Source organism: Microtus oregoni, unplaced genomic scaffold (genome assembly GCF_018167655.1).
Source record: "Microtus oregoni isolate MIOR12 unplaced genomic scaffold, Mior012 000055F_ref0000237, whole genome shotgun sequence".
NCBI classification, from domain to species: Eukaryota; Metazoa; Chordata; class Mammalia; order Rodentia; family Cricetidae; genus Microtus; species Microtus oregoni.
This window is the reverse complement of record NW_024543831.1, coordinates 1164198-1190039: the sequence shown is the minus strand read 5'-3', so window position 1 is coordinate 1190039 and position 25842 is coordinate 1164198. Positions and strand designations below refer to the sequence as shown.

At 49.0% G+C, this 25842-nt stretch overlaps 4 protein-coding genes across 8 annotated transcripts; 2 read left to right on the top strand and 2 right to left on the bottom strand.

Moving 5' to 3' along the window:
* The first annotated feature begins 4385 nt into the window (after nucleotides 1–4385).
* Nucleotides 4386–13148, top strand: Cenatac (centrosomal AT-AC splicing factor). 2 transcript variants are annotated; one of them, XM_041638649.1, is made up of 11 exons: nucleotides 4386–4545; nucleotides 4642–4805; nucleotides 5205–5303; nucleotides 9690–9756; nucleotides 9830–9892; nucleotides 10187–10251; nucleotides 10367–10472; nucleotides 10922–10952; nucleotides 12471–12560; nucleotides 12700–12832; nucleotides 12906–13148. In XM_041638649.1, exons 1-11 carry the CDS (start codon nucleotides 4426–4428, stop codon nucleotides 12964–12966), a joined length of 999 nt encoding a protein of 332 aa, XP_041494583.1. In that variant the 5' UTR covers nucleotides 4386–4425; the 3' UTR covers nucleotides 12967–13148. The 2 variants fall into 2 exon arrangements, with proteins under 2 accessions (XP_041494583.1, XP_041494582.1); XM_041638648.1 differs by having other exon boundaries at nucleotides 10346–10472.
* Nucleotides 13081–15979, bottom strand: Rps25 (ribosomal protein S25). Its single transcript, XM_041638653.1, has 5 exons — nucleotides 15756–15979; nucleotides 15429–15524; nucleotides 14275–14458; nucleotides 13219–13317; nucleotides 13081–13127 (listed from the first exon to the last, which is right to left on the bottom strand). The coding sequence occupies exons 1-4, from the start codon at nucleotides 15756–15758 to the stop codon at nucleotides 13223–13225; spliced, it is 378 nt and encodes a 125-aa protein (XP_041494587.1). The 5' UTR covers nucleotides 15759–15979; the 3' UTR covers nucleotides 13081–13127; nucleotides 13219–13222.
* Nucleotides 15980–16078: 99 nt separating this feature from the next.
* Nucleotides 16079–19075, top strand: Trappc4 (trafficking protein particle complex subunit 4). Of its 2 annotated transcripts, XM_041638651.1 has the most exons (5): nucleotides 16079–16383; nucleotides 16510–16684; nucleotides 17671–17774; nucleotides 18382–18508; nucleotides 18733–19075. In XM_041638651.1, the coding sequence occupies exons 1-5, from the start codon at nucleotides 16209–16211 to the stop codon at nucleotides 18809–18811; spliced, it is 660 nt and encodes a 219-aa protein (XP_041494585.1). In that variant the 5' UTR covers nucleotides 16079–16208; the 3' UTR covers nucleotides 18812–19075. The 2 variants fall into 2 exon arrangements, with proteins under 2 accessions (XP_041494585.1, XP_041494586.1); XM_041638652.1 differs by lacking the exons at nucleotides 16079–16383; nucleotides 17671–17774 and having other exon boundaries at nucleotides 16549–16684.
* A 616-nt stretch (nucleotides 19076–19691) lies between these two features.
* On the bottom strand, nucleotides 19692–25842 carry Slc37a4 (solute carrier family 37 member 4). 3 transcript variants are annotated; one of them, XM_041638640.1, is made up of 10 exons: nucleotides 25193–25842; nucleotides 24278–24619; nucleotides 23357–23589; nucleotides 22695–22938; nucleotides 22089–22247; nucleotides 21790–21875; nucleotides 21180–21293; nucleotides 20951–21016; nucleotides 20501–20639; nucleotides 19692–20381 (listed from the first exon to the last, which is right to left on the bottom strand). In XM_041638640.1, the coding sequence occupies exons 2-10, from the start codon at nucleotides 24423–24425 to the stop codon at nucleotides 20215–20217; spliced, it is 1356 nt and encodes a 451-aa protein (XP_041494574.1). In that variant the 5' UTR covers nucleotides 24426–24619; nucleotides 25193–25842; the 3' UTR covers nucleotides 19692–20214. The 3 variants fall into 3 exon arrangements, with proteins under 3 accessions (XP_041494574.1, XP_041494575.1, XP_041494576.1); XM_041638641.1 differs by having other exon boundaries at nucleotides 25440–25842; XM_041638642.1 differs by lacking the exon at nucleotides 20951–21016 and having other exon boundaries at nucleotides 25193–25839.

The window sequence follows — 25842 nt, the reverse complement described above, 5'->3', positions numbered from 1 at the left end:
AGGAGTTCTAGGACTGCCAGGGCTACAGAGAAACCCTGTCTCAAAAAACAGACAGAGAGTACTACTGGGTGCGCCTTTTTTTTTTTTTTTCGCCTGTCCTGGAACTCGCTCTGTAGACCAGGCTGGCCAGGCTGGCCTCTGCCTCCCGAGTGCTGGGATTACACCACCACCGCCCAGCAACTGGGTGCTCTTCCAGAGGACCTGGGTTCAATTCCCTGCACCCATTTGTGTGGCTCACACCATCTGTAACTCCAGGTCCAGGAGAACTGGTGCCCTGTTCTGGCCTCCAGGGTCACAAGGCTTGCACATAACTCACAGACATACATGCAGGCAAAACTCATACACACCCTAGGCTGGAGGTTCCCGGCAAGCACAGCACTGCCTCCCATCCCTCTCCAACAAAAACCTCCTAACCCAGCTCAGCCTAGGAACTTCATGGACCTCCTACTGTGTGACTGGACCTCCTACTGTGTGACCCGGATCTCGCCTGGGAGTGACTAATCCCTAAATAAACTTGCCTTTTACCTTTAATTCGGTGCACTAGGATTTACTATTTCAGCAGCAGAGAAGCAATTCGCATAAAATAAAAATCAGAAATTGAAAGCTGACCTGACAGCTAACACAATTCCAGCATTCAAAGGCTGAAGCAGGAGGATCCTGGATTAAGAGGCCAGCTCCGGTTACAAAGCAAGATCTGGGTGAAAGGGGAAGGGGAGAGACAGAGACAGAGAGAGAGAACACACTCAAGCTGGACTGATGGTTCAGTGGTTAAGCACACTTGCTGCCCTGGTAGAAGACCCAGGTTCAGTTCTCAGAACCCTCTTGATGACTCACAACCCTCTGTAACTCCAGTTCCAGAGGATCCAATGTCTTTTTCTGGCCTCTGAGGGCACTGGTGGACACGTGGTAAACCATCTACGCGTAGAGACAAAACACTCTCATGCCTAAAAATCAATAAATACTTTTAGGAGAGAGAGAGAGAGAAACTAGACATGTCTGTAATTCTAGGAAGAAGCTGAGGGAAGAGATCACTGAATTCGAGGCCATCCCTGCTGGTTGTCTTAAAGGGGTTAGTGAGTGTGATAAGACTTCCTGGGGAGACACAGCACACTCATCTTAAGATAGGGAGCCCACAACAGATCAAAGCGCAGATACCATCCAAGTCCAGCTTGGTGAACCAGAGTTTTATAGGGGTTACTTACAGGAATATGGGTGAAGGATTATTTTGGTTTTATTTTATTTATTTTATTCGTTGTTGTTGTTTTGTTTTGTTTTTCAAGAAAGGGTTTCTCTATGTAGCTCTAGCTGTCCTGGAACTCACTCTGTAGACCAGGCTGGCCTTGAACTCACAGAGATTCACCTGCTTCTCTCTGCCTCCTGAATGGGATTTAAAGCATGTGCCACCATGCATGGCAAGGGTGAAGGGTCACTTACAGGAGTAGAAATGACTCGGACATCAGTATCACCTCAGCATTGGCGACAGATCACAAATCTGGGAACCTGGAGCACACTGCACAGCCTGCTGAGAGAAATGGAGAGAAAAAAATAATTCTGGGGTTGGTGAAGTTATCTCAGTGGTAGGTACTGGCATAGTTTATGTGAGGACCCTGATTCCATTCCCGGAACCATAAGTGAATGAATTCATAGACACAACTATGGAAGGGTCACAAAATGGTTGGCATTCGTTCAGTAAACATGTGGGAGCTTGCTGTGTGCCACATACGGCCACTTCACTGCAATCACACTGCAGCTCAGACTTCAGAGCCTTCCAGGATGGAGAGAATAGAGGACATGGAAATGGAAGGAAGTCAGTTCCAGACACAGGAAACTGGGGGACAGAGATGAGAGACGCTGAAGTGCACCGGAGCAACCGGACTAGTGAATATATTGCCTGGAAGAAAGGTGGAGGCCAGTGGGCGGAAGGGGACGAGCCAAGGGAGTTGGGAATCACTTGGTAAGGAGCTCTGAATGAAGTGCAGGGGAGGCTGGGGCTTATTCTGAGGGCAATTTAATCCTCAGCTACTAAACTAATGCGGAAAATTGTTTTCGAGACTTCCTAAGGGTGACTGCAGAGGGTAAATGAAGCAAAAAGAAACCAAATACTTGGAAACCAGTCAGATCTTACATAGTTGGTGGACAAGTGATGTTCAGCTGCAATTCCAGCATTTGAGTGGAGGCAGGATGGTCAGGAATTGAAGGTCATTCTCAACAACCCAGCAAGACTGAGCTATGCTACCAGGTCCTGTTTTAAAAAATAAACACAAAACAAAACAAAATTTATCTGACTCCAAGCAAGAAAAGAAAGAATGTGAAAGCCAGGTGGTGGTGGCACACACCTTTAATCCCAGCACTCGGGAGGCAGAGGCAGGTGGATCTCCGTGAGTTCCAGGACAGCCAGGACTATTACACAGAGAAACCCTGTCTCGAAAAATAAAAAAACAAAACAAAACAAAAAAAAGGATGTGAAGGAGATATGCTGTGTGAATACAAATGGAGGCTGGTTTTAAACCACTCAGGCGTCCGGTGGATAAGACAGTTCGTTGCAGAGTGGCTGTGGGACTGAGTTAAAGAGAGTGTGCTTTCTGGCTTTAGCTTGGTGGTTTCATTCCCTGGGAGATAGGTCACTGTTAGGTGTTACAGGAAGGGGAAAGATTTCACCAGTGCAAGTGTTGCAGCTCTGAAGGGAAAAGTAATCTGGCAGTCGGGAGCCAAGGAATACCACAAAGTCACTCTGCACAACAAACCTCACACAAGAGGTTCATTGGGAAGGGATACAAGATGGCGGCTGCCCCTGCTGCGTGAGAAGGCGGAGCCCTGAGCAGGAGGCCGGCTTTGTATGGGGGTGGTGTGTGTGTGTGTGTGTGTGTGTGTGTGTGTGTGTGTGTGTGTGTGTGCTTTCATTGGTGGCCCGATCTTCGGGGAAGCTCAGGGATTGGTGGGATTCTGTGGCTTTATCTTTGTGTGTGTGTGTGTGCTTTCATTGGTGGCCCGATCTTCGGGGAAGCTCAGGGATTGGTGGGATTCTGTGGCTTTATCTTGGGGCAAGCTTACGGTTGTTTTTTTTTTTACCCCCTGTAAGGCGGAGCTTGACTGCCTGCTTCTCCAGGGGACTAGAAACAGCTTTTTCAATCTAGAGTAATGTTGGGTGGGGGGGTTACAGTCTGTTTCACAAACCTAGTTCAAGTGGGAAAGGTACACGTGGTGGTGGCGACTAGCAGGCAAATACTTTCACAAACCAGACTGCAGAGCTCCAGGAAGCTCATAGTAATCGGGCAGACTGTGCAGACTACTTTGAGCAGCTTTAGAAAAACGAGGAAACACGTTCCTAGGGTGGCATATGACATACTCGAATTTTTTTTCCCACCTTTTAAATTTATTTTTATTTGATGTTCGTTGGTGTTTGCCTGCATATACGTCTGTGTGAGGGTGTCCTGGACTGGAGTTACAGACGGATGTGAGCTGCCATGTGGGTGCTGGGAATATAACCAGAGTCTTCTAGAAGAGCAGTTGGTGCTCTTACCTGCTGAGTAAGAACCCCGACATACGAGAATTGTTGCGAGGTTGTTAGCGAAGGATTCACTTTAAGCATTAGAGATCAAGGAATTAGACTACCAAGCCAATGCTGGGTGGCTTACAAAGACTGTTCTACTTCGGAGCACTTTTATTTATTTTTTAAATATTTATTTATTTATTATGCATACAATATTCTGTCTGTGTCTATGTCTGCAGGCCGGAAGAGGGCACCAGACCCATTACAGATGGTTGTGAGCCACCATGTGGTTGCTGGGAATTGAACTCAGGACCTTTGGAAGAGCAGGCAATGCTCTTAACCATCTCTCCAGGCCCTTCGGGGCACTTTTAAAGATTAAGAAGTAATTACCACCAGAAAATCAACACTCCTGTGGAAGGGCTGTAACTAGATCACAATCACTCGGATCAAGTGTTCTCCGGCAGAATTCAGGGAAACTGGATGCTGATGCTGACTCCGAAGCTAACACCTCTGCAGCCTTCCTCAGAGGTCCTCATTCTTCCCAGTCACATCTTTCTCACGTATAAAATAACAATAATGCGAAACTACAAATCGTCAACCTCAGTAGGGTCGTTAACACAAAGCTCGGGGACACAGTGTGCGCCCTGTGATAGTCCGAAGTCCTAACTGAAGTGGTTCCTGTCCCGGAGTTCTTTCACAAGCCCCAGGACATCTAGGACGCCACTGATTCGGCTCGGTTTTCTGCGCGCACGTGAGAGGGGCGAGGTAGTGAATAGTCTGCGCAGCCGCAGAACGAGTTGCAGTATCGCCTACGACCTCTAGAGGGAGCCCAGAGCTCCCGGGTTCGCCCCGCCCCGTCCCGCCCCGGGAAGGTCAGGGGTCAGTGGGTGGTGACAAACCGGCTGGTGGTGGAGGTGATAGCGGGTCCTGGGTCGATGGCGCCACCGCAGAGATGTCCTCTGTGTCGCCAAACTTTCTTCTGTGGTCGCGGACACGTCTACAGCCGCAAGCACCAGCGGCAGTTGAAGGGGGCTCTGGAGCGGCTTTTACCGCAGGTGCGGAAGCGAGGCTGGAGGAGGCCAGGAATGCGGGCCGGGCTCGCGGGCCCGCAGCTGTGGTTTCAGGGTCCTAGCTGGCTTGTGTCCCTGCAGGTGGAAGCCGCCCGCAAGGCCGTCCGTGCCGCCCAGATAGAGCGCTATGTCCCCGAGCACGATCGGTGCTGTTGGTGTCCTTGCTGTGGCCGCGAAGTGCGAAAACACCTGAGCCACGGAAACCTGACAGTGCTGCACGGGGGTCTGCTGGAACATCTGGCCAGGTGACATCTGGGGAACACCCGCCTCCCCCGTACACACGCAGAAATGTCTACACGGTGGGAGGGAAAGTTGGAACTGAGGAGAGGAAGGTCGCTTTTGTGACTTAATTGGGGTAGATTGAATTACCTTGCCAAGCTTGCAGCTTAGGGGCTCTTAGCATCCACTACCGCCGTCTTGTTAGAAAAGCCGCTTCCCTCCCTCCCTCCATCTTACTCTATTGGAGGAAAGGAATCCCGAGATTGAGATCTTGAAGAGGTTGGTAATAAATAATGTTCTTTTGTCTACCTCTCCAAAGAAGCAGCCCAGATGCCAGTCTGCATTACTTACCTAGTGCTCTGATAGCCTGTACTATTTTACTATCTTACTGCCTTGCTAAGATTACTCTTCCTCTCCGTTCTCAGCCCAGAGCATAAGAAAGCCACCAACAAATTCTGGTGGGAGAACAAGGCCAACGCTCAGATGAAAGAGAAGTTTCTGATCTCCCCCCAGGAGTATGCCCGGTAAGTCACCTGGTGTAAGAGATGAAGTAGCAAAGTGAACACTCCAGGTGTTTGTCAGGCACAGAAACTGCTTCGAAGTGGAAAGCTTCAAAGGAGCGTCTGTATCCAGGACTAGGGAAACTGAGAGTGGATTCTTGAGAGTTCAAAGCCAGCCTGGGCTATAGAATGAGACCTTGTCTCAAAACAAGGACACATTTGGGAAGTTCAGACTCAACTCTGTTAGTGCACATTCCTAGTTCCAATACCCAATGCATCAGGAGGGTCTCTCTCAACACACCCAAAGTAAGTAAAAGTTTGGGAAGTCCAGCAGCGACTTCATTGTTATCTAGTGTTTTCATAGCACTTTTTGTTAGTATGCGCTCCCCCCCCCCGCCCCCCGCCGCCAAGTTCTGCATTGAATGTGCACAAACAGAAGATGTGATGTCTGGGTATGGTGCTTTAGGCCCAGCCTCCCTGCTGTTTGGAAGGCTGAGACGAGAGGATGGCTGCCTCAGAGGCTAGAAGAGGGCATCTGGTCCTCTGGAACTGGAATCACAGATGGTTGTAAGCTGCTGTGTGTTTCTTTAAACCTAGGTCTCTGAAGAGCAGCTAGTGCTTCCAACCTCTGAGCCATCTCTCCAGCCTCCTGCATAGGATCGTTGGATAGTGAATGAAGATACATAGAAACTTATTGAGGGCAATGATGAGTACATTCTTCCCTTTCTTTTCCTTCCTTCCTTCCTTCCTTCCTTTTTCTTTTAGGAGACAGTGTTTCTTCATGTAGTCCTGGAACTCACTCTGTAGATCAGGCTGGCCTTGAACTCACAGAGATCTGCCAAGTGCTGGGACTAAAGGCATATGTCACCATGTTTGACTTACTCTTCTAAGTTAAAAAAAAAAAAGCTGGGGGGCTGGAGAGATGGCTCAGTAGTTAAGAGCATTGCCTGCTCTTCCAAAGGTCCTGAGTTCAATTCCCAGCAACCACATGGTGGCTCACAATCATCTGTAAAGAGGTCTGGCGCCCTCTTCTGGCCTTCAGGCATACAGACAGAATATTGTATACATAATAAATAAATAAATAAATTATACATAATAAATAAATATTTTTTAAAAAAAGCTGTAAAAGAGGATACAAATGCAGCTTATGGGAAACCAGTAATCCCCACCAAGAAGGCTAAGACAGGAGAATTGCATAGCCTGGCTTGTTTTAAGACAGGATCTCACTATATAATACATGCTGGCTTCAATTTAAGATCTTCTTGCCTCTACTTTTTCATGATGGTATTAGTTAAGACTTACTTTCATGTGTAGGAGTGTCTGACCTGTATTGTATGTATGTATGCTATGAACATGCAGTGCCCACAGAGACCAGAAGACGATGTTAGATGCCCTAGAACTGGAGTTACACAGTGGTGAGCCACCACATAGGTACTAAAAACCCAAACCAGGCTCCAAGAGCATCAAGTGCTCTTAACCTCTAAGCCATCTCTCCAGCCTTTATTTTTGATAATGTCGAGGGGAGGGGAGGGAGGACGTGTGAATGCAGGTGTCCTTGGAGGCAGAGGAAATGGTTTCCTGGAACTTTAGTTATAGGCAGTTGTGAGCAGCCCCACATGTGTGTGTGTTGGAAACTGAACTTGGGTTGTGCGCAAGAATGGTTTGTGCAAGCCGGGCAATGGTGGTGCACGCCTTTAATCCCAGCACTCGGGAGGGCAGAGGCAGGCAGATCTCTGAGTTTGAGGCCAGCCTGGTCTATAGAGCAAATTCCAGGACAACCAAGGCTACAGAGAGAAATTCTGTCTCAAAAATTATTATTTTGGGGCTGGAGAGATGGCTCAGTGGTTAAGAGCATTGCCTGCTCTTCCAAAGGTCCTGAGTTCAATTCCCAGCAACCACATGGTGGCTCACAACCATCTGTAATGGGGTCTGGTGCCTTCTTCTGGCCTGCAGACATACAGACAGAATATTGTATACATCATAAATAAAAAAAATATAAAAAAAAATTATTATTTTGTGTTTGTGTGTATAGGTGTGTCTGGTCTGTTGGGTGTGTGCACTTGAGCACCACTGCTTAGGGAGGCAGAAGTATCAAATCCCCTGGGCCTGGAGTTACAGGTGGTTGCCAGCTAAGCTGCCCAGCATGAATGCTGAGAACTAAGCAAGTCTACTGGTAAAGTAGTAGAGTACTATATGCTTTAAAAAAGATAATGGGGACTGGAGAGATGGCTCAGCGGTTAGGAGCACTGCCTGCTATTCCAGAAGTCCTGCGTTCAATTCCCAGCAACCACATGGTGGCTCACAACCATCTGTAGTAAGATCTGGTGCCCTCTTCTGGCCTGCAGGCACACATGTAGACAAAACACTGTATACATAATAATTAAATCTTTAAAAAAAAGTATTAACAAGAAAAATAAGAGTTATTTTTAAAAAAAGATAATGTGTGTCAGGTGGTGGCACACACCTGTGTTCCCAGCACTCGGGAGGCAGAGGCAGGCCTGGAAAGATCTCTGTGAGTTCGAGGCCAGCCTGGCCTACAGAGCAAGTTCCAGGCCTGGCTCCTTAGCTACTGAGAAACCCTGTCTCGAAAAACAAATGAACGAACAAATTATGTGTATGGGTTTTACTAGCACATCTGTCTGTTTATCATGTGTGTGCCTGATGCCCTCTAACGCTAGAAGAGGGCATTACATCCCCTATAACTGGAGTTACAGTCTCCCTGAAACACTGTGTTGGTGCTGGGAATCACACCTGAGTTCTGTAGAAGAGCAGCCTGTGCTCTTAACCACCGAGGCATCTCTTCAGCCCCACTTTTAAAAAAGATTAATTTAACTTTATTTTATGTGCATTGATGTAAAGGTATCAGATCCCCTGGAATTGAAGTAACAGGCAGTTGTGAGCTGCGTGTGGGTGCTGAGAATTGAACCTGGGCCCTTTGTAAGAGCAGCCAGTGTTCTTAACTACTGACCCATCTCTCTCCAGCCCCCAGCCCCACTTTTTAAGTATTGTAATATAAAACAAATACAGATGTGTTGTTGGGGATGAGTTTTCACTGTGGCCGAAGGAAGTTATATGTAAAAAGTGGAGGGATTTAAATAGGAAAATATTCCATGAATTGTTTAGATACAAAGGCTGAGTGATCAAGAGTGGCAGTTCAGCTGGGCGGTGGTGGCGCACGCCTTTAATCCCAGCACTCGGGAGGCAGAGGCAGGCGGATCTTTGTGAGTTCGAGACCAACCTGGTCTACAAGAGCTAGTTCCAGGACAGGCTCCAAAGCCACAGAGAAACCCTGTCTCGAAAAACCAAAAAAAAAAAAAAAAAAAAAAAAGAGTGGCAGTTCATGTACCTTCCAGTAAACAATGGGAGATGAGCAGTGTAGTTTTCTATCAGAAGCTGTCAGCCTGTATCTCACTGCAGGGCCTGGGGATGATGGCTCAGCAGTTAGAGAACTTGCTACTCTTGCAGAGCGGGAGTTCAGTTTTCAGCACCCACTAGTTGTGCAACTCAACCAGCTCCAAGGGATCCAATACCCTCTTTTGGTCTCTGAGGAAACTAGACATGCATGTGGTGTACAGACATGTATGTAGGTAGAACACTCAAATACATAAAAATTAAAAAGTGTGCCAGGCAGTGGTGGCGCATACCTTTAATCCCAGCACTCAGGAGGCAGGGGCAGGTGGATCTCTGAGTTTGAGGCCAGCCTGGTCTACAGAGTGAGTTCCAGGACAACCAGGGCTACACAGAGAAACCCTATCTCTGAAAATCAAAATAAATAAATAAACAAACAAACAAATAAATAATAGGGGCTGAAGAGATGGTTAAGAGGTTAAGAGCATGGGCTGCTCTTCCAGAGGTCCTGAGTTCAGCTCCCAGCACCCACATGGTGGTCCCCAACCATCTGTAATGAGATCTGGCGCCCTCTTCTGGCCTTCAGGCAGAACACCTACGGTGCATAGTGGAGCTGTCATGACAGCGTCACCAGTGTACCCAGGGGCTCATTTGACCAGTTTTGTTTTTGTGAGTTGCAAATTTTCAAAATTACAGACTTTGATGGCTCATCCCTGTAATCTCAGCACACAGATGGCTGAGGTGGGAGTTCTGTGCTAGGTTAAGCTACACAATCAGACTGTCTCAGTTTTTTCCCCTCAGAATTAAAAACTGTCTACTGAAGTGTTCTTTAAAACAGTGGGGCTGGAGTTCTAGGCTAATTTATCTCTTTACAGTTTGTTTTGTTTTTGTTTTTGTCTGAGACATGGTTTCTCTGTGTAATAGTCCTGGCTGTCTTGAAATTCACTCTGTAGACCAGGCTGGCCTTGAACTCAGAGATCTGCCTCCCAAGTGCTAGGATTAAAGGTGTGTGGCACCACCACCTGGCCCTTTCCGGTATTTTTATAATTCCTTCATTTTTAGGTTTAAGAAATCCATGCTGAAGGCCTTGGACTCCTATGAGGAGAAAGAGGATGCGGCAATTAAAGAGGTAGGAAGAAAGGCGTCTGCAGAGGCGCTCTCCCCATGATCCGGAACCACCCTAAGCATTCTCTCTCCCACAGATGGCAGCTCAGATCCGGGAAGTAGAGCAGAGTCGGCAGGAAGTGGTCCGATCTGTCTTAGAGGTTTGTTTCCCTCGGCGGACCCAGAGCAGTATCCAAATCCACTGATGCCTGGCTTACCCTGGTCCAGCATTCCAGCTGTCAACTCTTCTCAGAGAGCTAATGGGTCACAAGTCGATATGCCTCAATTACCTTCTCTGTGGGGGCAGGGCCCCTCAATGGAGACGTGGGCAGGGCTGGGAGTTGGTAAAATGGGCAGTATCCTCCATAATATTCTGGGGTCTGGAGTGCGGGCTCATGGCCCAGGGAGGCTGTTAAGCACCTTAGACACATTTATTTTTCCTGAATCAAACTCAGCCTCAGGCAGAGCCAGATCCAGAAGAGGGCTCTTCGGCACCTGGAAACTGGAAAGCAACCAACGGGTACGTTGTCAGGGCTCCTCTTTTGTTGGATGCTGGAAAATGGGAACAGATCTAATCTTTGCTGTCCTCATTGCTCAAGGACCTCATCTGCCAGCCTGGCTCCCCTGTCTTTCAGCCATGTAGCCTCCAGCTCACAGCAGGTATCCCACGTGGACCTGCAGCGTGTTCCAGAGCTTGACTGGATGGAGACTGGACAGCAGCTAACATTCATTGGCCATCAGGTACAATGGACAAGCAAACCGGAAGGGGTCATTGACCCCTCAGTTCCCAAGACGGCTGTCTTGGCTTTTCTACCTATTCTAACCATCTTCTCTTCCTGCTGGTTTTCCCTTACTACATCCTTCTGTGGTAGTGTTCCTAGACGCTATTGCAACCTTTCAGGGTAATATCTACTCTTGATACAGGGTATCCACACTTGGGTACTCCAACAGGCCATCTAAAATTATGCCCCACCACCCTGCCATTGAATCCTAGCACTCCTTTCTGTGTCTCAAATTGCTGTGTAACTTTGTTGAGCAATTTTACCTGCCTACCTCAGTCCCACCTTGGGACGGTTCAGTGACTGGAGTTCTTCAGAACTAGCAGTGTCAGTTGTGTTCCTTAAAGTTTGCTGTCTCCAGCTTTGAGTATTGTATCTCATGATTTATCTGGTATCTTATTTTCACCACAGGATATACCTGGCATTGGTAACATCCACTCAGGTAAGTTTCTGAGCAATGTTTCTATGTCTGCAAGACAATTTTGGGTGCTTTGTTTTGATTTTTGGTTGTTGTTGAGACTGGGTCTCAATTTGTAACTATGAATGGGGATAGCTTGGAATTCAAGATATCCACCTGTTTCTGCCTCCTAAGTGCTGAGGTTGAAGGTGTGCATCACCATGCCCAGCTGTTTTGATACAGGTTAATCCTTGAGCTCCTGCCACAAATTTTTTTTTTTTTTTTTTTTTTTTTTTGGTTTTTCGAGACAGGGTTTCTCTGTGGTTTTGGAGCCTGTCCTGGAACTAGCTCTGTAGACCAGGCTGGTCTCGAACTCACAGAGATCCGCCTGCCTCTGCCTCCCGAGTGCTGGGATTAAAGACGTGCGCCACCACCGCCCGGCACAAATTTTTTAAGATTTAATTATGTATAGTGTTTTGCCTGGATGCCAGAAGAGGGCACCAGACCTCATTACAGATGGTTGTGAGCCACTATGTGGTTGCTGGGAATTCAACTCATGACCTCTGGAAGAGCAGCAAAAATGGTGTTCTTAACCACTGTGCAGTCCCTACCAAAATTTTTGAAGTGCTAGAATTAGACAAATATACCTTATCTGACCTGTTTGCTATTTTCTTTATAAATAAAGCCTTAGAATTGAGCAAATAGCTTATTTTTAAGAGTACTTGCTGTACAGCAGGACACAGCTTCCAATCCCCAGCACCTATACAAAAAGCCAGGTATGATCCTAGCACCATTAGATGGAGACAGGTGGATCCTGTGAGTTTACTGACCAGCCAGTCACGCTAGCTGGAACCAAGCTTGTTTCAGTGACTTTTTTCTGGACAGTTTTTTTTTTTTGAAATATTTATTATTGAACTCAGGACCTTTGGAAGAGCAGGCAATGCTCTTAACCACTGAGCTATCTCTGTAGCCCCGGACAAGGTTTCTTTATAGCTTTGGAGCCTGTCCTGGAACTCCTGCTGCCTCCCCAGTGCTGGGATCTCAAGGCAGCAAGACTAACAGCCACAGAGGAACCTTTAACTCCAGCACTTAGGAGGCTGAAGGCAGGAAGGCCTTGATTTTGAAGCCAGCTTGAAGTACACAGAGAAACCAACTCCAAAAGGAATAAAAAGCCAACCAAAACAATGTTTAAAGAAACTACACCCAGTGCTTGGCTATTAGGTGAGGTGGCACTTCCTGCAATCTTGTGGGAGTGTAACATACCACCTTGAGAGCTCAGCATACACTTGTAAATGTCCGGTCTACATCCTCCACTGCCTCTGCCTTCCCCAAAGTGCCAATGCTGCCTTCTTTTCCCCCCTAGACAGTGTTTCTCTGTGTGGCTTTGGAGCCCGAGAACTCACTCTGTAGACCAGGCTGGCCTCAAACTCAAGAGATAGGCCTCCCTCTGCTGGGACTTAAGGTGTGTGCCACCAGCTCTCAAGCTCCAGAAACCTCAGATTTTTAATTTTGAGCACCACTGGCTGGGCCGCATCACATAGTAAAGGGCTTTGCTTGTTGTAGGTGCCACACCTCCATGGATGATCCAAGAGGAGGAACACAGCTCTGGAAACCTACCAATAGGACCTTCCTATGAAGAATTCCTTAAAGAAAGTAAGCAAGCTAGCTTCACACTCAATGCCACTTTTCTGAGCTGGTTGCAGTATAGTGGCATGTGTCAAGGGAACCAGCGACTTAGCTTTCGGAGACAAAACTACTCAAGTAGTCAGGTCACCATATTTCCTATTTGCAGAAGAGAAACAAAAACTGAAGAAACTCCCCCCAGAACGAGTTGGGGCCAACTTTGACCACAATTCCGATACCAGTGCAGGCTGGCTGCCCTCTTTTGGCAGAGTCTGGAATAATGGACGCCGTTGGCAGTCCAGGTATGTGTCCATACTCTAATCAGCTACCTCCTATGTTTTCTATTAATTTTGCTAAGTCTTCATTTCCTTTCAGGCATCAATTCAAAACTGAAGCCGCAACGAGAAACAAGCAATCACACAAGGGAAAAAGCTGAAGAGCCCTAGCCTGATAATCCTATGACCTCAGAGCCAACAAACCCATTCCAACTACTACTTCAAAAGCCAAATCCTCTCCAGTTGTATTTCTTAGGAAACAGAGCACCCATTGATTTGATTTAATAAAGCTTTATTTTTCCAAAAGTACAGCTGATTGAACCTGCAAAAGGATAAAGAGAGATAAAGTCAGAATTAGTATCTCAGAGGGACCACGCAGTATTTCAATGCCAAGAGCCCTTTGGTTCTCTCACCTGTTCATGCATCTTCACCAGCAGCTGGGGCATCTCCACCCTTTGTGTTTCTGGTGTAAATTACTTGGGCTCTGTGCTTTGAAACCAGCTTGATAAGCCCTGAGGAGAAAGGGTAAGATCTTAACTTTTTTGTGTTTGAAGGACTTTGCATGAATGTATGGCACATGTGTGCCTGATGATCTTAGAAGGCCACCTGATGCTCTTACAGAGTGCTTTGACTCATCTCTCCAGCACCAAGGACATGACTTTTATTAGACCCTAAGTTCTTAGAGTGGTGATTGAAAGAGGGTCTTATTCCGTAGCCTATGCGGGCCTGGAAATTAGGATCCTTTCAACCTTCAATGAGCTGAGGTCACAAGCATGAATCAGTGTAGCTACTTTTAAGATTTACTTTGTGTGTGAGGGCACACCTTTAATCCCAACACTTGGGTGTGACAAAGGTGGGTCTGTGTGAGTTCAAGGCCAGTCTGGCCTACAGACCAAGTTCTAGGGCAGGCTCCAAAGCTACAGAGAAACCCTGTCTGCGCCCCCCCCCCCCATTACTATGGACTAAGTGTGTGTGAGTGGCGGTATCAGAATGCTAATGTGTTGAGAAGTCACTTTTCTTCCACTCTGTTGAGGCAGGATCTCCCCTAAGAGGTTAACTGGCCTGAGAGCTCTTGGCTGATTCTCTGGTCTTACCATTAAATGTTGGGATTACAAACTAAGAGTCATTGCACAAGGGTCTCTCTGTAGGACACGCACTTCTATTCCAGCACCCAGCCCCATCAGTGTATTTAGTAAAAATGACTGTAACCAAAACAACTGAGGCAGGAGAATAATTTTCCTGGGCTACAGTGACACGGTTTCCCTAATAGGGCACAGTGGTATTTGCCTTTAATCCCAGTACCCGAGAAGCAGAAAAGGTCAGGAATTCAAGACCATGTCAATAACCATATTACACCAGCAGTAAGCTAGACGGCGGTGACACACATCTTTGATCCCAGCACTTAGGCGGCAGAAACAGATCACTAACAAGACAACCTAGTCCCCCAAACAAAGCACATCATCTTTTACCTTTACTAAGGAGCTCCTGAAGAGCTGCCCTGGCCAAGGAACCGCGAATCTTCAGTCTCTCAGAGACCACGGCTGGAGTAATAAGTTTATAGTTGGGCACTTCCTTACAGAGTTTGTCGTATGTAGCCTTGTCAAACAGGACTAGATTGTTGAGCTTGTCCCGAACTTTGCCTTTGGACCACTTCTGCTCATAAGAAAAACAAGAGAACACTAGTCAGCAATCCCGGCAGAATCATTCTTTCCCAAATATCCCAACTGTGAGAAACCCCCTGGTTATCATATCATATCAGGTAAAGACTTCACACTAAGTCACAGCGTCAGAGACTGCTAACAGTCCCGACAGCAGCTGTGCAAATGCTGTGGCTTTACACAATGTTCGCCGTGGTTCTCAACCTACGGGTCACCTATCAGAAACTTACATTTTATTCAGCAGCAAAATCACGCCAGGATTGATACCAGCACTCAGGAGGTAGAGGTAGCCTAGCCTGGTCTACACAGAGAAAACCGTCTCGAAAAGCTAAAAGCAGCAGTTACGAGGTAGTAGCGGAAATAATTTTATGGCTGGGGTCATCAGAAACTGTATTAAACGCCTCAGCATTAAGATAGTTGAGAACCGCCGGGCGATGGTGGCGCACGCCTTTAATCTCAGCACTCGGGAGGCAGAGGCAGGCGGATCTCTGTGAGTTCGAGACCAGCCTGGTCTACAGAGCTAGTTCCAGGACAGGCTCTAAAGCCACAGAGAAACCCTGTCTCGAAAAACCAAAAAAAAAAAAAAAGATAGTTGAGAACCACTGTTTTAAGGGAATATATACCACCAAATTCTTTTTTTTTTTTTTTTTTGGTTTTTCGAGGCAGGGTTTCTCTGTGGCTTTGGAACCTGTCCTGGAACTAGCTCTGTAGACCAGGCTGGTCTCGAACTCACAGAGATCCGCCTGCCTCTGCCTCCCGAGTGCTGGGATTAAAGGCGTGCGCCACCATCGCCCGGCCACCACCAAATTCTTGAAATAAGGACAAGAATCAGTAGAGAGGCGCAAAGTCAACAATATGTTTTACGTTTCTAGAAATTCACGATCTAAAGAAAAAAAAACCCCACAGTACAGGTTCATGAAAGGTCCCCCCAGAATCCTCCTCTATTACAAATGGCTACCCCGTACCTTCTTTTTGGCCTTGCCACCGGACTTATTTACTGGGTCTTTGTCTTTTTTGGCCGACTTTCCGGCATCTTTCTTCTTCTTGTCATCCTTGGGCGGCTAGGGGAAGAAAGCGAGAGTGCGGGCTGGTCATAGCGCGGCCCCAGTCGCCCCGACGGCTGCATCTCCCCGACCCATGGCTGCGGCGCCGGAGCACATGGACGCAATGCCCGCAGCAGCCTTGAGACGCAGCCACGCAGATCCCAAAGCGCTCCGTGTAGCGTCGCCTTCACCGCCCCGCAGCACCGCTCGGCCCCCTGAACCCCGCCGCCCAACACCCGCGAGCCTCACCATGATGAAGTTCGGAGAGTGGCGACGACCACTGCAGCCTCCCTAAGATGTCGGGAAAAAAGGAAGCCCGGCTCGCCAACAGTCCCAGAAACCTCAGCCACGCGAAAGTACTTCCGGGGCAAGAGGTGGGGCCAAGTTTACGCAAACTCCGCCTCACCCTCCTGCGAGATGGGGATGGGAGGCGTGGCTTTCAGCCTGCAGGCCACGCCCCCAGGCGCTGGTTGTGAATGCGGGGCTGTGCTGAGGGTCACCGGACAGACACTAACGTTCTTCTCCGACTCAGAGACACAGTAGACCAATGCCCAGAAATTCGTTTCTTCGAACTATGGCGGCTTGGTCTGCGCGTGCGCTTCAGGCAGATGGGAGGAGAGCAAAGGCGGGGCTTTGACGCCAGTTCCGGGGCTGGAAGGTCCGGAAGAGGCCGGATGGTAGCGCCTCAGCGGTAGCGCAGAGATGGCGATTTTCAGTGTGTACGTGGTTAACAAAGCCGGCGGCCTGATTTACCAGTGGGACAGCTACTCGCCACGGGCTGAAGCCGAGAAAACTTTCAGTTACCCGTTGGACCTGCTCCTGAAACTGCACGACGAGCGAGTCCTGGTCGCCTTCGGCCAGCGAGACGGCATCCGGGGTGGGCTGGGCTCGGCTCGAGGGCGGGGCCGGCTCTGCGGAAGTGGGCTGGTGGGCGGGTGCAGGATTGGGCGGGCTGAAAGGGGGCGTGGATCGGAGCGCCTCTGATCCTTGGTCTCTTCTGCAGTGGGCCATGCCGTGCTGGCCATCAATGGCATGGACGTGAATGGCAAGTACACGGCCGACGGGAAAGAAGTGCTGGAGTATCTGGGTAACTCTGCGAACTACCCCGTGTCCATTCGATTCGGTCGGCCCCGCCTTACCTCTAACGAAAAGCTCATGCTGGCTTCCATGTTCCACTCGTAAGTCCTCTCCCCGTCCCCCTTAAACTTTTACTCCCCAGCAGCTTTTTCTAGGATGCCTAACGTGTTTTCTTTGTACTGACAATCATTTTGTACCTCTTAAGTGGCTCAATTCTGGTGTCATGAAGAAATAACTGATAGAACATATCCAGGTTTGAAGTAGTTTTAACTCAGCTTCTCACCTCCTAATCTTAGCCCTAGCTTCTTTAACATAAGGGAGTTGAATTTTTTTTTTTTATTTTTTGAGATATGGTTTCTCTGTGTAACTCTGGCTGGCCTGGAACTTGCTCTGTAGACCAGGCTGGCCCCCAATGCACAGAGATCAGCCTACCTCTGCCACCCAAGTGTAGGGAATAAAGGTGTGCGCCAGCACTGCTCGGCTCGGTAATTGAATTAAGTAGACATTCAAAGTCTTCCTGTGACTACCTGCCGTGTGAGGTGTGTCGGCTTAGGCATAGTCATGAACTAAGAAGATATGCATGTGTTCCCTAGCGTGTTGGCTTTAGCTAACATTTTTAGTGTAAGATGTCTCATATCGGGACTGGAGAGATGACTGCTTGATGCTCTTGTCGAGAACCAACATCCATATGATAGCTTACAACCGCAACTCCAGTTCCAAGGGATTTGATGCCACCTTCTGGCCTCCGTGGGTACCTGGCACACACGTGGTATACACACGTACATACAAAAACCTCACACACTCCTGTAAGCCATTTTTACTTTGTCCTTTCTGCTACATAAAGCGGCCTATAGAGGAGGCGTAGAAATGAACTGACTTCATTGTCATCAGGTGACTGAGTGACCAGACTTGAGACCATAAATAAAAGAATAAATAAAAATTAAATAAATCTGAGGGGAACACTGCTGCTGGGTAGTTCACACTCTTTCTCCTGTCTGTCCTGGGCTGTAGTGAACTCCTCAGCTTCAGGAGCATTTTTCCCTCACCTCACCTGGTACATTGCCAACTTTACCTCCCTCGCGTACAGGCTATTTGCCATTGGCTCCCAGCTGTCTCCGGAACAGGGAAGTTCAGGCATCGAGATGCTAGAGACAGACACATTCAAACTGCACTGCTTCCAAACACTGACAGGTAGGCACCTATAGGGATGGTTGGGGCAGATTGGACCAAGGGATTGACCAGAGAAAGCTCTGGTAAATAAGGGCAGGGATGGTGTCAGGTTTCCAGGGACAATTGTGCAAATACATCCATTTGTCTTGGGAATCCAAAACCAATATTTAATCAGAGGCTGATTTTGTTTGTCACCCAGTATGCTCAACCCTGGTTATCTGAGTTTGGATAAAATCCACGTCAGTTAGGCTTCACACATTTTGGAAGATGTGTTGTTCCAAATAAAATTTGAAAGCCAAATGGAGATGGCCTTTCAATTCTGCTTCTCATTGCTTCACTCCTTGTTGCAGATAACTGAACTGCCAGAGTTTTGTCTTCTGCCTGTCTTGTTTCTGCTGAGAGATTCCAAGACTAAAAAATGGCATTTAGATCCCAAGTCTGGGCATTCGGTCACCTGGTGACAGTGAAGTCACTTCATCCCTAGCCTCCTGTGTTAGCTGCTTGATGTAGCAATAGGACAAAATAAAAATGGGTTTATGGGTCTTACGAAATGAAAGGGCTGCACAAAACGTAGGATGACGTTTGCTGCATTCTCTGTTCTTGGGTAACCGGACCTGCTTTTCTCCAGGGATCAAGTTTGTGGTCCTGGCAGATCCTAGGCAAGCTGGAATAGATTCTCTTCTCCGAAAAATTTATGAGATTTACTCAGACTTTGCCCTCAAGAATCCATTCTACTCCTTGGAAATGCCTATCAGGTAGGTAGTCCCATTCCTCAGATACTGTCAAAGCTTTACGTGGTCTCCCAAGTGTGACCAAGTATTGCCTTTAGGTAAGGCCAACAGTTGCCAGCTTTATTTATCTTGAGAACACGGGGTTTCCTTGTGCTTTGTGTTCTTCAGTAGTTTCTACTAATTCTCCCTCTACCCTTTGTGGCGGGGTCTGACACCTCACAATTTTTTGTCTTCTGGGTTTGGCCTAGATGTGAGCTGTTTGATCAAAACCTGAAGCTAGCTCTAGAGGTGGCAGAGAAGGCTGGCACTTTTGGACCTGGGTCATAGGCTGAACCTGGAATGAACGCCCTAAATTCTGAGACATGCTGCAGAAGGGCTTTGCTGTTTCCACTCCAGTGAGGATCCTATTGCAGTAGCCTTGTTAATATACTTGAAAGTGGGAGAACACTGAGCCCGGTGATAGGGACAGCTCCTGGGCTAGAATGCCTTGTTCCCTGCCCTTCTGTATATATCACAGTCCTACGCCCTACTCTGTACAGATTTATTTATGGAGGATGCTGGCTTAGCAGTGCTTTAATAAACATTCCTTTGTTCTAGTGTTTGTTGTCCTAGCGTATGTATGGTTTGGGAGAAAGGCATGGGAGGGGAAGGCAGAAATGGTAAGGGCATTCTGCAAAGGTGAGGTCCTATCTCCTAGCAGAAAACAAAATAAATTGATGTTCATTAGCTGACATAGTAGTTTGATTCCTGAGCCCTGGATGGAGTCCTAGAACTGATTTCCCGAGAGCCTGAAGTGTGCTGGTGGATGATGGAGTACTTGTTAGCACTTAGATTCAAGCTAAGTTTTATCTCAGTATGCACTCTAACCCTAGGATGTACAAACTACTACAGTCAGAATTTAGCAAAGTACAGAATAGCTGTGCTTCAAAGTCCTCAAGCCAGTCACTGATGGCCCGCGCTGGATTTGGATCCATGCTTTCTGACTTCCCTCCGTTAAGTTATTTAACCTGCCTGCAACCCCAGAGTATACAGTGTCCAGGTGATGCTGGGCTTGTACTTAAAAGGCTCCACTTATTCTTCTCCTGTCTCACTCCAGAGAAAAGTCTTTCCCTTTGGGGGCGGAAAGAGCAGAAACTGATAAGAATACTTTCCCAAGGAAAGCTGTGTCCAGCTTATGTCTCCCTTTGAAAGGATGAGCCACTAACTGTTTAGTATCAAATCTAGTTTTATTAAATCTATAACAAGTCGGCTTGCCCACTATATTCCCCCCTTTTGTCCCAGGGTATTGATGAGAATGGTGGCTTCCTCTCTTCCCTTGAGACTGAGGTATTGGCAATAACTTTGTCCCCTGCCAAGAAGCCTTGGGGTACACCAGAAAGCACAGGCATTACTGTTCTGCAGCTGCAGAAACAGATTTACCTCACTAGGAGATGGGGACAGGACAGGACCTAGGAGAGGAAGAAGGGTATAGGAGACATCTGAATGCAGGAGTTTCTCTGTCTGCTAGAAGGTAGAAATAGAAGCTGGAGTCTAAAAACAAACATTTAAATAGAGCATAGAATGGGAGCTAGGATCTCATTAGCCACTGATAACTTGTAGCACCATGGAGGTCCAAGGAGACAGTGTGGACACAGAAAGGCGAAGGTTCCATGCTAACTAGAGCAGCTTCTCCCTTTCTATGCCCTGCCAGGGAGGCTGAGGTTGGGGATGCTCCATAGTGAGTACTCTCTTCACTCTGCCTTCTTGGGTACGCGGCCCATCTTGGTGCGGATATTCCGAAGCAAGAAGAAGACAACTGTGCTGGCTATACAAATCACTTCTGCCACCCAGAAGGCGGTGCTCCAGCTATAGTGCTTGGCAATGGTACTGAAGGGCAACCCAGCCAGAAATCCGCCCACTGTTGGGGAGAGATAAGAATAAGTCCCATGTGAAGCTAAAGTAGGTAGGCAGTTCTACCTCTAGCAGGCCTGAGCAAGGCAATGCCAGGAGGCAGCTATTCCAGAAAGTACTACTTACCATTCGCCATGAGGCCCACAACAGCATGAGAGGTGCCACACAAGTTGGGAGGTGCACTCTCATTGGCTATGACTCCAAACAAGGCAATGGGACCATAAGAAGAGAAACCAAACACAGCTCCCAACACCAGGATCCAGATCTGCCAGGGCAGGGAGAGCTAGCATTGAGAATTATTGCCCACAATTGCTTAAGGAGAAAAATGTACTTAGCCCTTAGTCAAGCCATAGTCCTTAGCCATCCTCACCCCACTCCCAGTACAGCTGATGACAGAGATGGCAGTGAGCCAGCCCCAAGGGCCTAGGTGGACAGGGTTAGGGGAGTTAAGAGTCATCTCTCTGAGTTGGATGCTGGCTATTTAAGAATTGGTTCAAGCATGGTGAGTTAGGGGCAAGACAGGGAAAACAAAAATAAGACAGACCAGGAGAAAAACCAGAGATATCTTTAAGGCACCTCGTGCTCCGTAAAGCCTGTGAGCTCAGCCAGAGGATGGAGAGCAGAAGTCCAGAAAGCAGCATCCTAGAGAGCAGAGGAAAGAGAAGAAAACCAGGCCCAGAGTGGAGGGGAAGTACCAGAGAGAGAGAGTAAGGTATAAGCTGCAAAGGGAGAAGGAGCTGGCCGGGGAAGAGCGTCCTGCTTTCTCTCCTCGTACCTTGCAGCCTGCCAGGCTCTTAATATTTACCTTGGGTGAGTCACTGGTCACCGTTACCCGGAAGAGGAACATGGATGCTGCCATGCCAGCCATCATGAACAGCAACAGGCCATGACGAGGGTTCCCATACACAGACAGCCCTGCCTACGGACACAGTGCCAGCCGTATCAGGCTCTCCGTGCAAGGCGAAACACCGCCACCCATGGACTCTGACACAGGGCTATTGCTGACAGGTCTTTGGCAATCTGTCACAGTTCTTGGCCCGAGACAGCTCTGGGAGGCCCTAGGAGCTGCTCCATGATCTGAGGCCAAATTCCACAACATCCCTTCCTCCACCTTGGGGCAGGCACGGGACACGTGCTAGGGAGCTGCACCTAGTCCACTGCCCCCCACTAGTTTCCTTGGGGTAGAGAAGAAGCCTACTGAGAGAGTCTGGTTCCCTTTGCCACCAGTTAAAACTTATCCCACCGGTCTTTTCTCCACATCTCAAGCAGACAGGAGAAGCCTGGAATCACTCCTGTCTCACACAGCTGGTGCCAACCAGCCCACATGCCAGGACTCCCATCTCTCCATTAGGTAGCCCAGCCATGCAAGGAAGACGAAAAGCCTCTCTTCCTTAATAGTCTTTCCTGCAACTCACCTTGGCCATGGCCCGGTCTGACAGATAGCCAGCTGCAATGCTGCCCACAAGGCCTCCAACCTCCAGGGCGCTCATGTAGGAACTACCTGCATGGAAAATTGTAGGGAGATGGGAGGAAAAAGAAGGAAACATTTCCTCACTGAGGATATCCCACAACGGCTTATCCCAAGATACAGAGATATCTCCAAGGGTGCCCAGCCTCAGGGAAGGAATCTGAATAAATGAAAGCAGAGCCTAGATATCCTGTCTGCATTAGCTCCTGTTTTTCACACCCTTCCCTGTTCAAACCCTCATCTTACCCACTAGGGCGGACTGCCCTCTCTCCTGGATGAGGAAGAACTGGCCCCAGTCTGTACAGCAGGTCTTTACTCCAAAAACTACAAGGTAGCCAGTGGACAGCACCCACAGATAGGGGGACAGCAGCAGATCCTGTAGGGTGCTCTCCTCCTTTGATGAAGCTGGATGTAGGCAGAGAAGAAATAGGATTTGGGCTCTGCTCCTGCTGGCCTGTCCCCCACTGGAACACTACCACAACCATTGGTTACCAGCGGCAAGGCTAGAGTCTGTGGGCACAACCAGGACTGATGAAGGGTAACCCTCAAACCCCTGCTCTTCTCTCCTCTACCTTGCTGCAAAAGCCTAGCAATGAAAGAGAAACTGAATATTGGTACGGATAGACAAAGCACTCAAACCTCTTGAACGTAAGGTGTTATCCAGAACAGAGAGGTCTGTGCTGCCAGAGAAGCCTGGCTCTGCCTTTCAAGGACAGAACTTTACTTCCCCACCCATTCCTTTGCCTCCATCTATTGACAAACACAGGGCAAGGCTTAGGCTAGTCCTAACAAAATTGTGCCAAGTAAAAGGTGAATGAAGGTGCCTTAGGAGTCAGCTTGCTAGATGCTCACCCTTTTTGCCCTTGGAGGGAGTAGGGTCCAGATTTCGGAGTCCAACATCAGCTGGTTCATTGTGGATGAGCAGCAGGCAGAGGAAGGAGACAGCCACACACAGTGCCCCAGACATAGCCAGTGTGCTGCGCCAGCTGTAGCTCTGGGCAAGGATTGTTGCCAAGATAGGTCCCAAACCTCCGGCCAGGTTCATGCTGGTTGACAACACGGCCCACCAAGTGCCAAACTGGGATGGCTCAAACCACTGAGAGACAGAAGGGGGCAGAATAGGAGCCTGGTCTACGTCTACATTGAGGGAACAGCTCAAGTGCAGCAGACCTAGAGACTCACATTACAGGGATGAGGGAAAGAGTGCTTCTACTTGGCAGAGCCAATACCCTCATCTGCCACCCGATCCCCCCACTCTCAAGCTCCTAAAATATCCTGACAAGCAGCAGGAGCTGGCAGAGACCTCCTAAGAAACCTGCTATGGGTTAGGGGTGAAAGGGGTGTGTAAGAAGGGGTGCTCCCAGCTGGACAGTGGTGGCACACGCCTTTAATCCCAGCACTTGGAAGGCAGAGGCAGGCGGATCTACAAAGCAAGTTCCAGGACAGCCAAGGCTACACAGAGAAACCCTGTCTAGGTACCCTCTGCCACAGACAGGTTTGGCAGATGCACTTACCTTCCTCAGGATCTTCCCACAAGGGGGCCAGCCCAGCCCCTGTGCCAGGCCATTAAGAAACCAGAGAGCAGCAAAGACTGGTACTGTGGAGCTCCAAGAGAAGACGACGTTGACCAGACCGACCAGGAGCAGCCCAGAGGAGAAGAGCCAGCGAGCACTCATCTGATCAGACAGCACCCCACTCACAAACTTGCTGATGGCATAGGCTGCGGACTGGCTGCTGGTGATGAGCCCTGCAGCGAAGGAGAGCAGGGAGCAGGACACCTGAGGTGTTAGGGGCAGGGCAGAGGCACAGGACGGGTGGAGGAAGGCAAGGGATCAGGTGTGTACAGGTGCTTGGCAGGGTAAAACAGGTTCCTTCCCAGAGGAACAGAAGGACCCGTGCTATATGTCGGACACTTTGCCTGCTGAACCATGTAGGCTGACTTGGGACTTCTCCACCTCTTGGGTAATTCTATCTGCAACTGTCCAAACTAGGAGGGTGATGTGTTCCTCCCTAGCATTTGCATTTCCCACCTCACCCCAATGCCAAACCAAAGGCCTCAAGAAGTGCTATTGCCCTACCATGTCTGACCGTGGAGGAAAGGGGTCTAGTGAAAGATCTTACTCCTCCTGGAGGTAGCATAGCAGGCTGTTCAAATCACGGATGCTACCTTTGTAGTGCTCACTAACCTGCAGGTACAGCATGTACCCCCAGGCTCAGAGTCCCCCTACATTGCGCCTCCCCGGTACATGAGGGTCACAGGCATACACACCAGATAAGCAACGAGCCCCAGTCCTTCACCCACACCACACACAAGGAGCTCAGCCTTTGTACTTGGTACATGCTTGACTGACTTCCATGCACACACTTCATGCTATACACACCACACTCCAAACAGTGTATGCCACGGCCCACTACTCTACCCCTCCAAGACTCACCCAAATCGTCCTTGTCCAGAGCAATCTCTTCCACTAGAGATGGCATGACGAAGGAGAAGGTTTTGCGGTTGAAGTAGTACAGGCTGTAGCCCCCAAACATGGCTGCGAAGATGACAGCGCGGTAATAGCCGTAGCCTTGGGCTGCCATGGCTGAAAAAGCAGGCCCTGCAGGCCAAGTCACGGTGCTTCTGATCACAGCCTCTTGACGGCTCCTGCTTGCTGCTCTCTTAACGCCCAGATCTGCTGAGCTGTGTTTTTCTGCTCCCTCCTCCACCCAGGCTCTTTATAGCCGCCTTCTGGACAATCATTAAGCCTGGGGCAACAACTAGGGAACCCTGTGTCCTGAGAGGGACAAGAAAACAGTAGATTACTGAGAGCCAAACGGAGAGGAGGAGGGGGGTCCCAGAGGGAGGCAAGCCTGTCCCCAGGACTTCTGCCTTTCCCTCCTTTTCCACAGCTTCTTGCCTGTGAAATCAGCTGTGATTAAAGGCTCAGCCTAATTACTTTTGTCTGCCTGAGCCCAGGGGAGGCAGGGGTAGGATGAGCAGAGAGAGCTGAGCTCAGTATAGCCCTACTCCCTTAGTCAATGAACTTTCTCATTCACTCAGGTTCAGTGAGGTTTCCGGGTTGCCAGGCATCATGGAAGGCGCTAGACTGGTTTTATGCTCAGTCTCTTCCGATCAATACCCTAAAAACCCCACTTCCGAGCCTTCTAGAGCTGACTGCCCCAGTGCCTAGTACACACTGGGGTATAACTTCCCTAATAGGTAGCGGATCCCTTATCGCGGGAACCATTCCATGAACCCCTCATACATGAACAATGAATACACTTCCCTTATACATAATGATAAAACTTAAATATATAAATGTGGCCCGGTAAGAAATTACAACAATACACCATAATAAGGTTCTTACAGCCTATTAATGATGGTTTATTTCTGGAATTTCCCATTTCATTTTCCCACTGCGGCTCGCCTGGGTCACTGAAATGTGCAAAGCACAGCAGCAGATAAGAGGGAGCTAGCTAGCTAGCTGTAATAGTTGCAGAATTTTGGCGGGGGGAAGCAAACCCCTCAGTTCACTCCACAGTGACATGTAGAAGGCGAGCTAATGGTTCCGGTCTGGGTAAGAGCCCTCGGAGCTGCCTCTGGGTCCCTATTACCCTCGACATCAGTCAGGCTTCGGTCCCGCGGGGCTGTAGGCACCGCAGCTTTCGGATCGGCTGCGAGGCCGCTGGAGCAGATGGAGTGGGCGCTAGGGAGCCGAACGTCGCCTCGGGAGGCCCCTTGCTTTGGCGGCCCAGGCTGGGCCTGTCAGGACGGGCTGCACCCTGTGTCCTCAAGCCACCCGGGACACCCGACTCCAGGCTGGGAACTGCGAGTCCTGGGGACAGGAGCAGGAGAGCCGCGGTAACCGAGCTCTGCAGCCACGAGGGCGCGGCGTCCACGACCGCTGTCCCTGGCCCCTGGAACTGTCGCCATCCCGGAAGGGCAGTCACAGGGACAACCTCCGCAGTCGGAAGTCGGGGAGCCCCAAGGCCCCATGCTGGCCCTCCGGTCCCGCCC

Bases quoted from the DNA above. Each gene is read 5' to 3' on its own strand.
- Slc37a4 (XM_041638640.1), bottom strand. From the start codon at position 24,425: ATGGCAGCCCAAGGCTACGGCTATTACCGCGCTGTCATCTTCGCAGCC. The intron at 21,017-21,179 runs GTAAATATTAAG...TCTGCTCTCTAG, and splicing joins TGACCAGTGACTCACCCAAG to GATGCTGCTTTCTGGACTTC. The intron at 20,640-20,950 runs GTGCCTTAAAGA...CTGCCCTGGCAG, and splicing joins CAGGCTTTACGGAGCACGAG to ATCTGGATCCTGGTGTTGGG.
- Rps25 (XM_041638653.1), bottom strand. The intron at 14,459-15,428 runs GTACGGGGTAGC...TCTTATGAGCAG, and splicing joins GTGGCAAGGCCAAAAAGAAG to AAGTGGTCCAAAGGCAAAGT. The intron at 13,318-14,274 runs GTAAAAGATGAT...CTTTCTCCTCAG, and splicing joins TCAGGAGCTCCTTAGTAAAG to GGCTTATCAAGCTGGTTTCA.
- Cenatac (XM_041638648.1), top strand. From the start codon at position 4,426: ATGGCGCCACCGCAGAGATGTCCTCTGTGTCGCCAAACTTTCTTCTGT. The intron at 4,546-4,641 runs GTGCGGAAGCGA...GTGTCCCTGCAG, and splicing joins TGGAGCGGCTTTTACCGCAG to GTGGAAGCCGCCCGCAAGGC. The intron at 9,757-9,829 runs GTAGGAAGAAAG...TCTCTCCCACAG, and splicing joins AGGATGCGGCAATTAAAGAG to ATGGCAGCTCAGATCCGGGA.
- Trappc4 (XM_041638651.1), top strand. From the start codon at position 16,209: ATGGCGATTTTCAGTGTGTACGTGGTTAACAAAGCCGGCGGCCTGATT. The intron at 16,384-16,509 runs GTGGGCTGGGCT...TCTCTTCTGCAG, and splicing joins CCAGCGAGACGGCATCCGGG to TGGGCCATGCCGTGCTGGCC. The intron at 18,509-18,732 runs GTAGGTAGTCCC...GGTTTGGCCTAG, and splicing joins TCCTTGGAAATGCCTATCAG to ATGTGAGCTGTTTGATCAAA.